This window comes from Macaca nemestrina, chromosome 3 (genome assembly GCF_043159975.1).
Source record: "Macaca nemestrina isolate mMacNem1 chromosome 3, mMacNem.hap1, whole genome shotgun sequence".
Classification (NCBI taxonomy): domain Eukaryota; kingdom Metazoa; phylum Chordata; class Mammalia; order Primates; family Cercopithecidae; genus Macaca; species Macaca nemestrina.
In genome coordinates this window covers 22,950,942-22,966,680 of record NC_092127.1, presented here as the reverse complement: position 1 = coordinate 22,966,680, position 15,739 = coordinate 22,950,942, and the positions used below count along the sequence as shown (strand labels likewise).

Here is a 15,739-nt window from a genome sequence, read left to right as displayed (position 1 = left end):
TACCCTGAGAACTTTTGTAACTTCTTGCAATTAAAGTAATGAAATGTTGGCTAAGAGTTTACCCAAACCATTCTAAGTGTTAGAGAAGCTGTATAAGCTCTTTTACTAGCTTAGGTACCATTTATTAAACTATTTCTGCTACGCACTAAATGAATCAGAGTGTAAATCTTCTTATGGCTATACAAAACACTTTCGGAGAATGGTGGTCTTTAAATGAAACATAATAAAGTAAAACTTTGCTATGGGTACCTTTAATCAATCCTACAAATATTGCTACAAACCCCAAGAATATTCTCAGATAAAAGTATTTTTCTGTTTCTGTAGACGAAGCATTCAGCGTTATTCAGAATATTTTAAATGTTTGTGTATAGACACCAAAAATATGCTATCATAACACCAAAAAATAAAAATAAAAAACTAAAATAACATTTGCCATCATAAGAAAATAGTACATGACTACATGTATTTTTCTGGCAGTTTAGCTGGATTTACTACTTTTTATTATTTAAATTATTTAAATGCACACTTATCATTAATACTAGGATGTAGGCTTTTAAGAGTATTTAACTAGAAAGCACATATGTAATATAGCCAACAATGTGTGTTTGTGTGTGTAATACATATTTTAATACAGTAAATGTATTTTTTAAACTTTTTTTTAGAGTGGTTCATAAACAGTTAAGTTACTGTACTCAACTAAAGCTTCTGTTGACTTACCACTAATCAATTTATGCATATTCATTTCACCCCTAATTACTGAACTATTACTAAATATGGAAAAGTAATTGAGATAATAAAATACCCCATATAATGTGCTGGTTTTCCATATCGAAGACTAAGAATCATTGATATAGTAAAGTATCTTGTTCTGTCTCTTAGGTGTCAAGAATTTAAAAAAGCATTGACAAGGCAGGATTTACCACATTAATTCCCAGGGTATTTTCCTAAATTAACATCAACATTACACTTACCATTGTTTCTTTAGTTTCTCAAAACTTTATAATAATGTGAGTTTCTTGTTTTTTCCCCTATACATATTTAATATAAACTATCAATTGATTCCGTAAGCGTGATTCCAATTTTACATTATGTTTACATTTCCTAATATACAAAGATGCAGAAAGAATTGGTATCATTCTAACTTTTCACTTGCCTGACCTCCTGCTTAGTATTAAGAGATGCTTTTTCTGCTTGTGAATTTTATAAAAGCTAAGCTATTTTGAAAAGTTTGAAAGACTAAATCATTTTAAAATCACAGGAGTAAAAATAACTTTATTGTGAATGCTCTGGTTCACTCAACTCATTTAATACGATCACAAAATAGAACATTAAAACTCCACAGTATAGTGATAAAAAACTTATTATTTTACATTGTGGGCAAAGCAGATAGCAAATTAATTTTAATGATTACTTTTAATATCTATGTTCTTATATCTCTATGTGCTTCTTGGTGGCTCATAATGGAAACTATAATGCAGTGCATTAATATAAAATATTAATTACTATTTTTCATCTTATTTAGCATGTGTTGCATCTCTGGCAGAGTTGTTTGCTCAACAAGCTGCTTATTTGCTCTTTTATTAAACACTTGAATTACAAAAACGTATATAAAATGAATGAGCATAGTGTACTGTTTTATTATCATAAAAAATAAGTAAAATTTGACATGCAGGTCAACTATTTGCATCTGTAGGGGTCTCATCTTTTACCTTGCTGTCTCTGGAAGCAGTAGCACCATTCATTGTTAGATATTAAACTGTCCTTGTATGTGTCACAAGAATTGAAGAATGCCTTGGTACACTGTTCATTCTTATCAAGGTAAATGCTTCTGAGCTCTGACTGGTCCAATAGAAGGTCATAGTTTGTATCAAGTCTGTTAAACATCCAGCCAAGTGAGTCCTTGCAAATTGGCAAGATACTGGTATCAAATCCTAAAAGCAAAGGGAGAAAATGATTAGTTAAATATGAAAGACACCATTAGCAGAAAGCAAAATAAGTCAACATAGCAGGTAGCTAGTGTAGGATATCTAATGAATAGTCAGAGAAGTAGAGCATTAAATTCATCATGAGGAATTTGTTTCAAATTAAAGTGGATATAGTAGTTTCTACATTTCAGGATAGTTGTGAGAATTAATTAACCAGAAAGCATCTTGTACTAATTAGTCATTCATTCAATGGCAGTTACCATTATAATTATATATTATTTATATTACTTTACTGATCAAATGTCTTTAAATAAACAGTATATCATGATAAACATCTCATTAGATATATGTAAATAGTATTTTTAAATATCCTATAAACAAAAAATATATATATTTACTCACAGAACTGAAAATCATATCTTAAAAGCATACTTTACACAAAATAAGTAATAACTTTAATAATGCCCTATATGTTGGTCACTGTGCTATTTCACATAAACCTGTTGACCAGAGAAAGAATAGTCATCACGTAATTTACACAGCTACTTGGTCTCCTGCTTCCCTCAAGGAAATTTTACAAATGCAAATGTGTTGTTATGGGAGGCCAGATGGTGCACTGGATAGAGCAGGTATAGAGAGATGATGGAACTGGGTTTGTATTCAAGCTACACACTATTCCACATGGGTAACCCCTGGTAAGCTGCAGACCTCACTAACCTCAGTGTCCTAAATAGCATCAGATGCAACACCAGTGTTTTGAACTATTTTAAAAATTTGCTTTTAACAATTCTTATTTTTAGGGATTCAGTGAGCTCTAATTTGTATGTTGCTCATCTAGTTGTTTAATTTTCTCTTTCCTACTCATTACAAGTGAAAGTAAATGAATAACTCAGTTACTTGCATGGAAGAGAGGATGTAATGGAGACATGGGGACTTATGAAAAGAGTATCAAAAGATGTAATCTTCAACAACAGTGTTTGAAGAGTAGTTTAAAGATTCATGAGTGCAATTCTCTCAGATTTTGTAGCTAATTTTATGTTCTAGTAATACAAAATCTATTTTGATAGTTTTTTTCTTGTTAAACTTTGAGTTATAAAAATGATAGAAATAAAAATATAAATTCTTAGGATTAAAAATTAAATTGGAGATTTGGGGGCTTGAAAAATGTACAATTTCACAAACTTTTGGGAATTTATTTTATTATTTTTCAGAAGATGTTTAATGCTATCTGTGAATCACCATATTAGAAAATGGGAATACGTAGATGAAAGAGGTATTTCTGGCATTTTCATAAAAGTTTAGAGAAAGAATTGCAGTGTTTATTTTTTTGTGTGTGTTGTTTAAATTCTCTTTGTAAAATTGTTTATAGAATCAAAACAGAGTTATCCTACTCAAACAAAGACTAAATATTAATTCCTTATTTCCTATTTACTGTGTAAGCATTTACCTTGGTTCTGGAAATGTAAGGTTAAAAATGTAGATTATGTCCCTATTATCTTGAAGCAAATTTTTAAAACAGCATATTTTGAGATATTGGTTTAAACTACTGTTATTACCAGAAGTTGACAAATGCTCAAGGATTACATGAATAAAGCAAACTTGGTGTGAGATTTCTAGTGTGCCCTTGATCCAAAGTATACAAGGGTCTGCATAGAGAAATGGCCATCTCATTCCAAAATGAGTATCTGTTATCTATCTTATAGCTGGCAGGAAAAGAGCACTGGGGAAAGAGAGTTGGGTACAGCCAAACACATGAAAGACAAAAACTTCTCTGGGATTCAACCAATTCTGAAAGGCTAGACTCAGTTTGGAGGGTGCAGAAGTAGATGAGATATGTGTTACAGGGTTTTGTAGGTTGAAGGAACTGCCCAGAGAAACTGAGCAGAATAGCATGAGCTAGGGATTTGCCAATTAGGGTTTTCTGTCTGGAGACTATATGCAACATTCTAACTAGAATGTCTAGAAATGAAACATGCAATAAATGAAACAAAACCCATGCTGGATGGTATTGAAAGCACATTGGACACTGCAGAAGAAAAAAAATCCTTGAAACTGAAGACATGTGAAAGACATTATCCAAAATAAAGCACATAGGAGAAAGAATATGAAAAAGAAAAACCATGAGCCTTATTGAACTGTGGGACTATGTCACTTGCCTTAACATATAAGATATTGGGGTCCCAGAAGAATACTCAAAGTGTGGGGGTTCAGAAAATTATATGAAGAAATAATGACTTACAACTTTTTGCATTTGAAAACTATTACAAATGCACAGATACACAAAGTACGATTAACATCAAGCAGCAGAAAGAAAGAAAACGAAACTAAAGCACACCATAAACAAACTGGTGAAAGCCAGCATCAAAAAGAAAAACAAAAACTTTACAAGTAGCCAGAACAAATACCGAAACAGGAGAAATTTTATACAGAGAAACAAAGATGAGAATGGCAGCAAGCTTCTCTTCAGAGGCTATGAAGCCCAGAAGACAATGGAATATTTCTAACGTGCTTAAACAAAGAAAAAAGCTATACCTGGCAAAATCATCTTTCAAAAATTAAGCTAAAAGAAAGATCTTCTAAACACAATGTAAAGCTGAAAGATTTCAAGGGTTGTTAAAATAATTTCTTGACAGATAATGTAATAATACCACATGGAAATTTGGATCTACATCTAGAAATGAAGAGGGCAAGAAATGCTACATATATAGGTAAACAGAAAACTTTTTTCACTTCATTTTAATCACTTTAAAAGCTAATGAGTTGTTTAGAGCAAAAACTATAACAAAGTACTGTGGAGTGTACAACATATGTAGAATTAAAATGAATGAAACTAATAGCACGAAATGTGTGTGTGCTGGGGTAGGGAGGGAAGTGAATTCTGGTAAATTTCTTACAGCATATGTGAAGTGCTACAATAGTATTTGAAGGTACATTGTGATAAGTTAATGATGTACATTGTAAACCCTAGGGCAAAAACCTAAAAGTAAAATATAGTTAATTAACTATGTTAGTGTGTTATTGTTGCTGTAATAGATGACCATGAAATTTAATACCTTAACATTAATTCATTATTTCATAATTCTGTAAGCTAAACGTCCAACAGAGATCTCAAAACGCTAAAATCAAGGTATCTGCAGTTCCTTTTTTGGGGCCGTGGCAAAGAATGTTTCTTTGTTCAGTGGGTTATTGGTAAGATTTAGTTCTTTGAAGTTAGAGTATTGGGGCCCCTATTTCCTTGATGGCTACCACTGGAGGACAATTTCCAACTAGCCACCATCCATATTTCTAGGCATGTGGTCTCTCTCCTCATCTTCAAAGCCATTTCTTCCACTTCCTTTTCCATCTCATTTCTTTTTTAATACAGGTGGGAAAAGATGTCCACTTTTAAGAATTATATGATTAGATAAGCCCTATCTGGATAATCCAGGATAATCTCCTTATTTAAAAGTCAGGTGATTCATAACTTTAATTCCATCTGCAATCTTAGTTCCATTTGCCATGTAATATAACAGGTCCAGAGATTAGAATATGAACATCTTTGAGAAGTAATTTTTTGCCTCCCATCTAAACCAATTGTGGAGCTGAAATGTGAATCATGAAAAGATATAAAACTGATAGGTCTAATTGAAAATAAGGCAAGATGAGAGAAAAAGAAAAAGAAAATAACAGCAAGAAAATAAAATAATAACAAGATGAAAGTTCTAAACACAACTGTATTGACAATCATTAAATTAATATGGTCTAACCCTTACATAAAAAGGTAGAGACTGTCAGACCAGACAAAAATATCAAACTCAATGCTATACTGCCTCTAAGAGACCCATTTTAGATATAAAAATACAGACTGGTTAAGAGTAAAATAACGGAATATTTAATCACAAAGGCTGGAATGACTATGTTTACATAAGACAAATTAGACACCAGAAAATGAACTAAAAGTCTAATTTTCATTGTGGTGACAAGAATGAGATTTTAGGTTAGAACTTCAGTTTCCTTTTTATGTCTATTGATTTTGTTTATAAATATTTATCATATAATACAATGTATACAATGCTATATATAATATATTATACATAGTGACTGTATGGTAGATTATATAAATATAATATTATATATTTGTATTGTATCATATAGTGATGAAATGATAGCACTAGTCAAGAGCTCTCAAAGTCACCAAATAGTAGCTATTGTCTAAAAAGTTCAGAATAAGAAAATTTTTCCCAAAATTTGTTTCATTTTATATTTGTAGCATCAAAAGAATCATATTTGAAAGGTATACATATAATTTACAATACTGCAATCATTTAATAGCTAACATTCTTCTTAGCATTTATTGCTTCATCATCCTGATGACTCTTGTAACACAATTTTATTTATTGAGATATTCAAACTATAACAAAAATATAAGCTTGCTCTATCTTTGAATTTCAAGGTAAATAGATTATTTTGAAGAATCCCCACATTATCTAGATGTGTACATTAAGGCCTAGGTATATTAATAACAAACAAAGCAAGGTAGTGGCAGAACACAGCCCAATGACCTAAATCTAAGTTAGGTAGACATCCTCCACCAAACCATTATTATTACATTTCATCAAATTGACTTTTTACCAAGCATGCAGACTTACATGACTTTCACTTATTTTTAATATAAAAGATAAACTCTGAGTTCTAATATGTCATGTCATTAAATATCTGTGCATATCATATGTTTAGAAATATTCTTTTATATTGATATGTGAATTGTGGAATAAGCTTTCCTCAAATAGAGTGAAAAAAATTATTGTAAGTTTAAATATACTTTCATTTCACACTATATTGACAAAAACAATACTTAACAATGTATTTAAACTGTCAAGGATGTTTACATGGTACATCATAAAATTATTTATATTAGCTGTTTTAAATTCTTTATCCCATAACCACTGTTATTTCTGGTAATATTTTCAGGACTTATATTTCACCTAAATATAGATCATATTTTTATAGTTCTTAGCATGCTTGGTAAAATTGCAATGAAGAATATTCAGTCAAAATTGCCTCAAAATAAATTCCATAAAACTAAAGATTTTGAAGAAAATCATGCAAAATCAGTATATTTATGGATTATTATAAATAATCTCATTTTATTTTATAGTCAGTCTTTAAACTACCATGAAGATAATGTTATATGAGGAAAGTTAAACATAAACAGTAATAATTTATTATTGATCTTTACTTTTTTCACTTAAGATTTTAGAACTAGTGAACCAAATACTACAAATAATACAGTAGAATGTCAAATGAACAAAAAGTACATAAGATATATGTTTAAAGTATGCAATGCTATCTGCTGTATTTCCAAAAATGCCATATTCCATGTGGAATATGGAATGAAATTCTGTATGGAATATGGAATGAAATTCCATATTCATTTCTTCTATTATATTATTCTGAATGTGTCTATATTGTGTCTGAATTGGAATGTGACCTCGTAAGTATATCAATGAAAACTTTACTTTCCCTAAAAGACTCTGTGTCCAATTTCCAGGAACATACAATTCACATAATTATAATAATGGTGAAGAAATTACATATGAAATATTATCTAATAGCCATCTAATACAATCAAATCTACTATTCTATCAAATTAGAAGAAAGGAAAAAACTAGTGGAAAATTTAAATTTATACAATGAAATATGATATTATTGGGAAATTGATACAACAGAATATTCACAAGCAGTTTTTAGGAGTCTGAATATTACTTAAAATGAACTTTTAAATAATTTAGAAACAACATACTGTAGAGCTGTGCAAAAATTACTTTTAGAGTGAATTCAGATTGCTACATATGATTCTAACTGCACTCATGTTGAGGTTTCTTTCTTGTTTGTTTGTTTGCTTTTGAGACAGGGTTTTGCTCTGTCACCCAGGCTGGGATGTAGTGGTGTAATCATGGCTCATTGCAGCCTCAACCTCCTGGGCTCAAGTGGTCTTCCTACCTCAGCTTCCCAAGGATAAAACTATAGGCACATGCCACCACGCCTGGCTAATTTTTTATTTTTTATTTTTTGTGTTTTGTAGAGATAATCTCACTGTGTTGCCCATGCTGGTCTCGAACTCCTGGCCTCAAGCAATTTACCTGCCTTGTCCTGCCAAAGTTCTGGGACTACAGTCATGAGCCACCATGCCTAGCTTCATCTTAAGGTTTCTGCCATCCCTTGACTTCATTAAAGTTACTTCTCAAATTATTGTTTCTATAAGGATCTCCTCTATTCATTAAGATTATTTTCACAAACTTTTGTAATAATTTTTCTAAATGGAGGTAACCAGTTCTCAAATCTTATAAGAAATATCATACCGGAAAATAAAAGAAAATCTTTTTAAGCAAAACCTTTGTAAGTTATCTGTGTTGCAAAAGTCAAGTAATTATGATAAAGATGTTCAATATTTAAGCTAAAATTTTAATTTTGTTATGAGACTCTAAAAAAGGTGTGAAAAAACTGATACTTTATTTTGCAGTGTAATAAAAGTAACTTTTTTTTTTTTTTTTAACTTAGATGTTGTTTGGCAATCAATACCAGGATTCTAGAGTTTAAAGCTAGATCACACTGTGTTGAAAAATTTATACCAGGGATTGTATAAGAAGATAATACTTAATTTTTAAGACATTTTACAACATTCTATTCTCGTATGTATTCACTTTTTCAGTCTTCTTCCTATATTCTTTTACTTCTTAGTTCTTAAATATTGCCATTCTCAGTGTTCATTTCTCAGCTGATTTTTTTCTAGTCTACATCAACTCTTTACGGGTGCTGATTCAATTACACTGTTTCAGCTAACATTCCAATAGCTCACAATCTTTATCTCTAATCCACCTACCTCATTTGAGCTTCACATTACATGTATATAACCACAGGCACACACACACATTTTATATTAACTAGTATATTGATCACACAATGCACATATATGCATATATTGAACAAATAAGGCTTACAGGATATAATCTAAAACCACCCTTTTTTTTTCCTCTTATACTCTGTAAATATGTGTTTATTGGTAAAGGTTTTCTCCTATCTCTGGAAGAAAACTCAGGAGGTCCCACAATTTGTTCATCTCAGCTTTCAGTAACAAAAAGTTGTATCGTCCTTGTAAGGTACAAATGTAAGATAATTGGCATTGCAAAATGTCTAATGTTATATAATAATCACGATTCCAAATGTGATTCTTCCTTTCTGTAGCTGGATATTTTGCTGGTGCAAAGTCAGGTAAGGAGAAAATGATGTTTCCTTAATCCTTCTCTGCTTTTACTTCTAACTCTCCTCCTCCATCTTTTTTATGACCACCTCCAGTTTTTATGTGGATGAATGAAAGATACATAAGAGTGGACAGGGAGTTTCTTACCAAATTGATAACTGTCTTAGGAACACTGTGTGCTGTATGGGCTTATCAGGTTTTAAAGGCTTCATCTATTTTTATACTCCTAGATCCCTTTTTTGGTCTTCCAGGGGTCTGAAGAGTAAACATACAAGCATATGTCTTGTCAAATGTGAATTTTTTCTCCAGCTACCGCCTCTTTGTCCCTGGGTATCTATGATCCATGTTTCCACTGCAGTTTACTCTGTGTTCCCAAGAGTCGTCTTGGGTAGAATGTACATTTGTTCTCACCCGTGGCATTCAAGTCTGGTCCACAGTAAATATTACTGTATTTCTTCCCCAGACCGTTAATTTCAAAGCAGCAGCAACTTTGCTTTGACACGAAATACGTAAGCAGATCATGCCTACCTCTGACTTTTAGATTTTTCTGGTGAAATTCAGGCCACAGTCTGCTTGTCTGGGAACACATATAAAGCTCTCTGAGTGGTTCTGTTGAAATATCTGTTGAAAATTTCTGTTGAAATTTGAAGTTATAATCACCCTCATCCGTCCTTATAGGAATGGTGGAATCATAGCATAGCTCTTTCCAAAGAAACCCTCTTCATAAATTCTGTTGCCACCTTTGCTGTCTTTACTCTTTTAGATTTTCCTTTTGGATATGTTAATAGTTTTAAGTGCGACTTGCTTACATTTGCAAATACCTTCACATCATAGCAGTAACTAGACTACTGTGTGGCTGAATAACGAAGAGTCAGGAATCTTGGGAGGAACATCTAGAATTCTTCCTACCACAATGTCTCTAAATTTGAGCAGAAATACAAAGAAAGTGAGATTATGACTAATGCGGGGGAATGAGGGAAGGGCATTCCAGGTAGAAGGAAGAGGAAGAGTAACGGATCTATGGTCAGAGCATGATTAATGTCGCTGCAGGAAAAAAATGAACCAGCGTGACTGGAGTAGAATGGATGAGGAGAAGGTGGCAGGTGATGGGGTCACAGCATGAGTGGTCTGCTCACTCACATAGGTCACAGTAAAGATGCAATTTTTACCTAGAGATCACCCATCTTCCTCTCTGCTTCTTTTTCTCAAGGATGGCTTCAGGTGATTGACCTGATCCACTGATATAATGGACTCGATATTTACTGAGTTGAGAAAGACAGCAGAAGAGTGAGTTTGTGTGGGGTATCTGGCTTTGGGTATGTTAAGTCTGAAATGCCTGTTGAACTTTCAAGAGACGATTGGAACACAAAGTTAAATGTAAGATTCTGGGAATCAAAGCTACAAGTATAAATTTGAAGATCATCTGTATACAGCTGAGTTTCTAAATGGGATACTGAACAACATCTTAAAGGTAATGATTACAGCTAGAAGAAAAAGTATGAAGTCTTTGGGACTACAAACATTTAGATATCAAACAGGTGAGAAGAAATCAGGAAGGCAGACTCAGAGGGTGACCCATGAAGTGAAAAAGGTCTGTTTATTCACTGTTGGAATCCTGAATGGCCCGGGCAATGCTTGGCAAATAGTACGAATTTCAAAATATTTTGTAAAACTGATTAAATGAATTAAGTGCGAAGTATATGCCAAACACTGTAAAGGGTGGAGCACATGCATGAAGAATACAATATGGAACAGATATAAATGTGCACTCAAACAACAACAACAAACCCAAAGTGACAAGTGGTAGAGCAGGTACTTTAAGAACAGAGAAAAAAGAAAATAGTGCAGAGTGTCAGGAATGCTCAATAAAGGATGAAACACATGAGGTGAAATTTGAAAATCTAAAAGGAGTTAAACCAGTAATAGTACTTTGTGATGGAGAGAAGTTTGACAGAGGGACAGAAGGAGAGGAGGAAGGAGATAAAAAACATTTTCTGGGCTGGGCGAGGTGGCTCATGCCTGTAATCCCAGCACTTTGGGAGGCCAAGGAGGGCGGATCATGAGGTCAAGAGATTGAGACCATCCTGGCCAACATGGTGAAACCCCCTCTCTACTAAAAATACAGAAATTAGCTGGGTGTGGTGGTGCCTGCCTGTAATCCCAGCTACTGGGGAGGCAGAGGCAGGAGAATCGCTTGAACCAGGGAAGTGGAGGTTGCAGTCAGCTGAGATTGTGCCACTGCACTCCAGCCTAGTGACAGAGTGAGATTCCATCTCAAAACAAACAAACAAATAAACAACAACAACAAAAACATTTTCTGCTGGGATTCAAAGGACATTTTCAAAATTATTTTAAAATATGGATTGGAAGCAAATATTCCATTAACTCATCATCTTCTTAGATAACATTGACAACTTTGGATGCTAAAAACTAAGTGAGATTACAGGTAGTGAATGCAACCCAAACAGTACAAATTTATCATTATTAGCTGGCAGCTACAGCTTAAGAAAGGGATCTAGGAAGGAAAATACTTAACAACACTCACTCAAGGACTAATCTAAGGAAAAAAACCAATATCCTACATGTTATCATGAAAATAATGTTAGAAAGAGAAGAGATAACTCTTTAATTGTAAGAAGAAAGTAATATAACCACCTAAAAATCTGCTGCTACATGCAGATGTCATGACTTATGGAATACATTAACATAAGAAAATTCACTTAAAGGCATAGAAAATTATCAAGGAAATAAAAAATAAGTAAATAATTGTATTAAAAGTAATGATTTAAAATAATTCCTTTAGGCAGAAATACAAAGACTGAGGGACTTTGAGAAAACATTTTCAACTGTGGAAAATATGAATATTACAAACATGTTTGTAATTATTAAATGTCAGAATTCTAAAACTCAGAAACATTTTGTAAATTTTGAATAGTTAACACACAGACCAATAATAAACGCAAGCAAACAAAACACAGAAATAATTAAATGAACAAAAATCTTTCTCTAGAGAGTTGATTGAGGTTTTTAATATAATTCATTTAATAGTTTTATATGCATATATTGATCTATCTCAATCTAAGTTATTTTTTATTTATATGGAAAGAACGAAAACATTGAGAAACAGTATAATACAAGCAAAATAATTGTTATTAATATTTTATAAACATTCCCAAGCTAGGTAAAATGCAGTAGGAAAACATTCTCTGTGCAAGCATGTATATGTGCCAGCATGTACATGTATACCAGAGGCAGTTATTGCAACCTAGCTGAGTCACATACTTGATACTGGCTATTACTTAGATTCTGAGAGATTGACTGGGAGATTACATAATTAGTGAAAGTATAGGTTTCAAGCCCACTCTGGTGGCTCAAGCCATTAATCCTAGCACTTTGTGAGGCAAGGTGGGAGGATCACCCATGTCTTTATAAAGAATAAGAAATTAAGCCAGTTGTGGTAGTATGCACCTACAGTCACAGCTACTACTAAGAAGGTTGAGGCAGGAAAATCACTTGAGCCCAGGAGTTTGGAGCTGCAGTGAGCTATGATTGCACCACTGCACTCTAGCCTAGGTCACAAAGTGAGGCCTTATCTCAAAAAAAGTATATAAATACATAAAAGTTACGTTTCTTAGACCCAAAAAACCCGGGGTTAAATCCTAGCTCTACCATTTACTGTGCGACTTTGGGTTTTCCCTCTCAACCATTTCAACTATAAAGTGAAGTAAATAATAACTACTTTGCAGAATTGTAAGGATTACATGAAATAAGGCAAATACTTATTTTTAATTGCTGAATCCTATGGTATCGGTACTATTAAAAGATTACAAATTCCAGGTCCAGACCACAGTGTGCTTATTAATATTGAAAATGCTTTTGCTTGTCTTGCCTTCTCATCCTCCCACACTCACCAATCTTTGTAATCCCTTGGAAAGCACCAGAGCCCCCATAAGACATGTCATCTTTTGTAAGAATTGTCAAGCAATGTCTCTTCTCTTCAAAAATATTTCAAAAAATTCTGAAAAGCAGAAGCTATCAAATATATTTACAATAAAAAATTCAACATTTCCTGATTATTTATGTTATCGTAGTAAATGAGGTTATTTACTTCTAGAATGTAGATACATAAAGAGTAGAGTTCCCAATCTAATGAACTAGCAGGCCTATATTATCAATTTTACTTGCTTAGTCCTCAAGTAAATCAATAGCATAGCTGAGATGAACATAAATCAGAGTAAAATCATTCAAATGAAAGCAAAATCTGGGTAAATGTGCATTTCAAAACCTATTCTGAATTACTGAATTGTCCTCACTCACGAAAGTTCAATATTTTTAAAGTACTGTAATACCGTCAGATTTGGTGAGGGGAAGGGGTCAACAGCAAGTAATGCAAAGAAAAGCACCATTCTGGTCCACACAAGATTCAATACACACTACTAGGCCTTGGTTATTCAAGGACAAGTAAGACAAAATTCCTCTCTTCAAACTGTCATTTAAAAAATTATTTTAGATTCCACTTTCAGTAATTGTTGAATATGGTCTTATAGAATGAACACAGATGCAGATAAATAATTAAATTCCAGACTTTTTTTTTTCTCTCTAAAGCAAGAAGGGTATGAAGAGTTAATAGAGTAGGCAGATTCTTGTTGTAGTCTGCATGTTGAGGAAGGAAGTTATGTGTAGTGAATTTCCAGTTTTTGCTGTTTTTTTAACTTGGGGGTAGGCAGAGCTTTCATGGTGCAAGGTAGCAATAACACTGGAAAAAACAAACAAACAAACAAACAAAAACAACGCAGACTTTTTAGCCTGGAGAATCAGAAAGTTGTGTATAGCCGCTGAGGAAAGAGGATGAAATCCAAGAAGAAAATGGGATAAATTATCACCAAATACCACCTACCCAAAACTCGGATGATCTATCAGCCACATATGTATTCCACAGGCTTCAATCACCTCTGCTAAACACTAGAACACTGAATGGAGATTGAAGCTGGCACCCAAGAAAGTGAGTTTCCATTTTGAGACCAGCCAAGTTAATCATCTGTTAAATCAATCGAGCAACACTCTCTGGGGAAAATAATGCAACGCAGCATCACACAACTCCATATTCATAAGGTCCAGAACACCATCCTGAATTTTGAGACATGTTAAAAACAGAAATATGGAACTCATTCTCAAAAAAAGTAAAAATAATCAATTAAGAATAAATTTGAGATGATCCAGTTGTTGGGATTAGCAGATATTATTTTAAAGCAACTAACACTGTTACATTCAATAAGGTAAAAGAAAACATGCTCATAATAATTGCAACAATAGAAACTAAAAGTAGAGAAATAGAAATTATAAGAATGAACCTAATAGGAATGTAAGAATGACAGTAACAAAAAAAAACACAAAAAACAAACAAACAAAAAAACCTTGTAAATTAAACTAAATTGACAAAGGAAAAGGTAAGTAAACATGAATAGAGATCAATCAAAATTATCTAATTTGAAAGAAAAAGATTGAGGGAAAAAAACTAAATAGAACCTCAGGGAACTGTTAGGTAATATCAAGTGCTATTATGACATAGACAATTGAAGTTCCAGAAGAAAGAAGAAAGATAATCATGTAAGAAAATATTTGAAGAAATAATGGCAGAAAATTTGCTTAAATGCTTACATTTACAAAATAAAGATATGCAGAATTTTTCAAGCAGAATGACACAAAGGTCATTCCTAATCATAGTCAAACTTTCGAGAGCTAAAGATTAAGGCCAATTTTGAAAGCAGTAGGAAGAATATGCCACATAGAGGTAAACAATAATTCAATTTGTCTGGCACCTCGTCAGAAACTTTAGAGACCAAAAATGAGTTGAATAACATCATTAAGTCAAGAAAAAAAAATTGAAAACTTTCAACCCGATAATCTCCATTCATGAAAATACCATTTAGGATTAAAGGCAAGGACTCACACCTAGAATGTGAGAAGTTGAAAAGAGTATTGCTCACAAATAAACAATAAGAAAAGTCTGAGTAATTAGCAAAACTACAATTTTCTTGAATCCATAAGTGAGTTTATGTCCCAGAGCAATGAAGTAACCCAGAATCTAAAAAGAGACATGTGCCTCCAAGAAAGGATGGAATGCGAACACTGGCTTACTTGAGACAGATACCAAATGCCATGTAAGCTAATAAGAAGAATTCTATTTATATTTTCAGTGAATTGCTAAAGGCTGAGTGTAGGCTAACATGACAGTAAATAACCTCTGGAAACCACAAAAAGAGGAGGAATTCATAAACATTGACAGAATGACTCCAGGATCTCAGTGTGTGCTCTCAAAGAAGACTTAGGGCAAGATAAGAGACCCAAGAAACTACCTGAGAAGCAGAAGCTGCTGTGGGTAAGGTATGAACTCCCATCTGCATCCATCTTCCCTACATACCTTATGGAAGAAAACCTTAAATTCCTGGGGGTGAGCCCAATATCCTGTCACTCTCTAGATATAGGTGAGGATCCCTTGCATCAAAGGGAAAGAGTTAAAAACCAAGCTGTACCTGGGAAAGGATCAGGAGAATATCCTGAGTACAGACCATCA

The 15,739-nt window shown here is 33.1% G+C and overlaps 1 protein-coding gene across 3 annotated transcripts in view; it reads right to left on the bottom strand.

Moving 5' to 3' along the window:
- LOC105466712 (SPARC (osteonectin), cwcv and kazal like domains proteoglycan 3) overlaps window positions 1-15,739 on the bottom strand; it is a 483,715-nt gene that overhangs the window by 15,777 nt on the left and 452,199 nt on the right. For all 3 annotated transcript variants that reach the window (XM_011715825.3, XM_011715826.2, XM_011715827.2), the window contains one exon: window positions 1,710-1,931. In XM_011715825.3, the coding sequence (XP_011714127.1) occupies window positions 1,710-1,931 (222 nt within the window). The remainder of the gene's footprint in view (window positions 1-1,709; window positions 1,932-15,739) is intronic.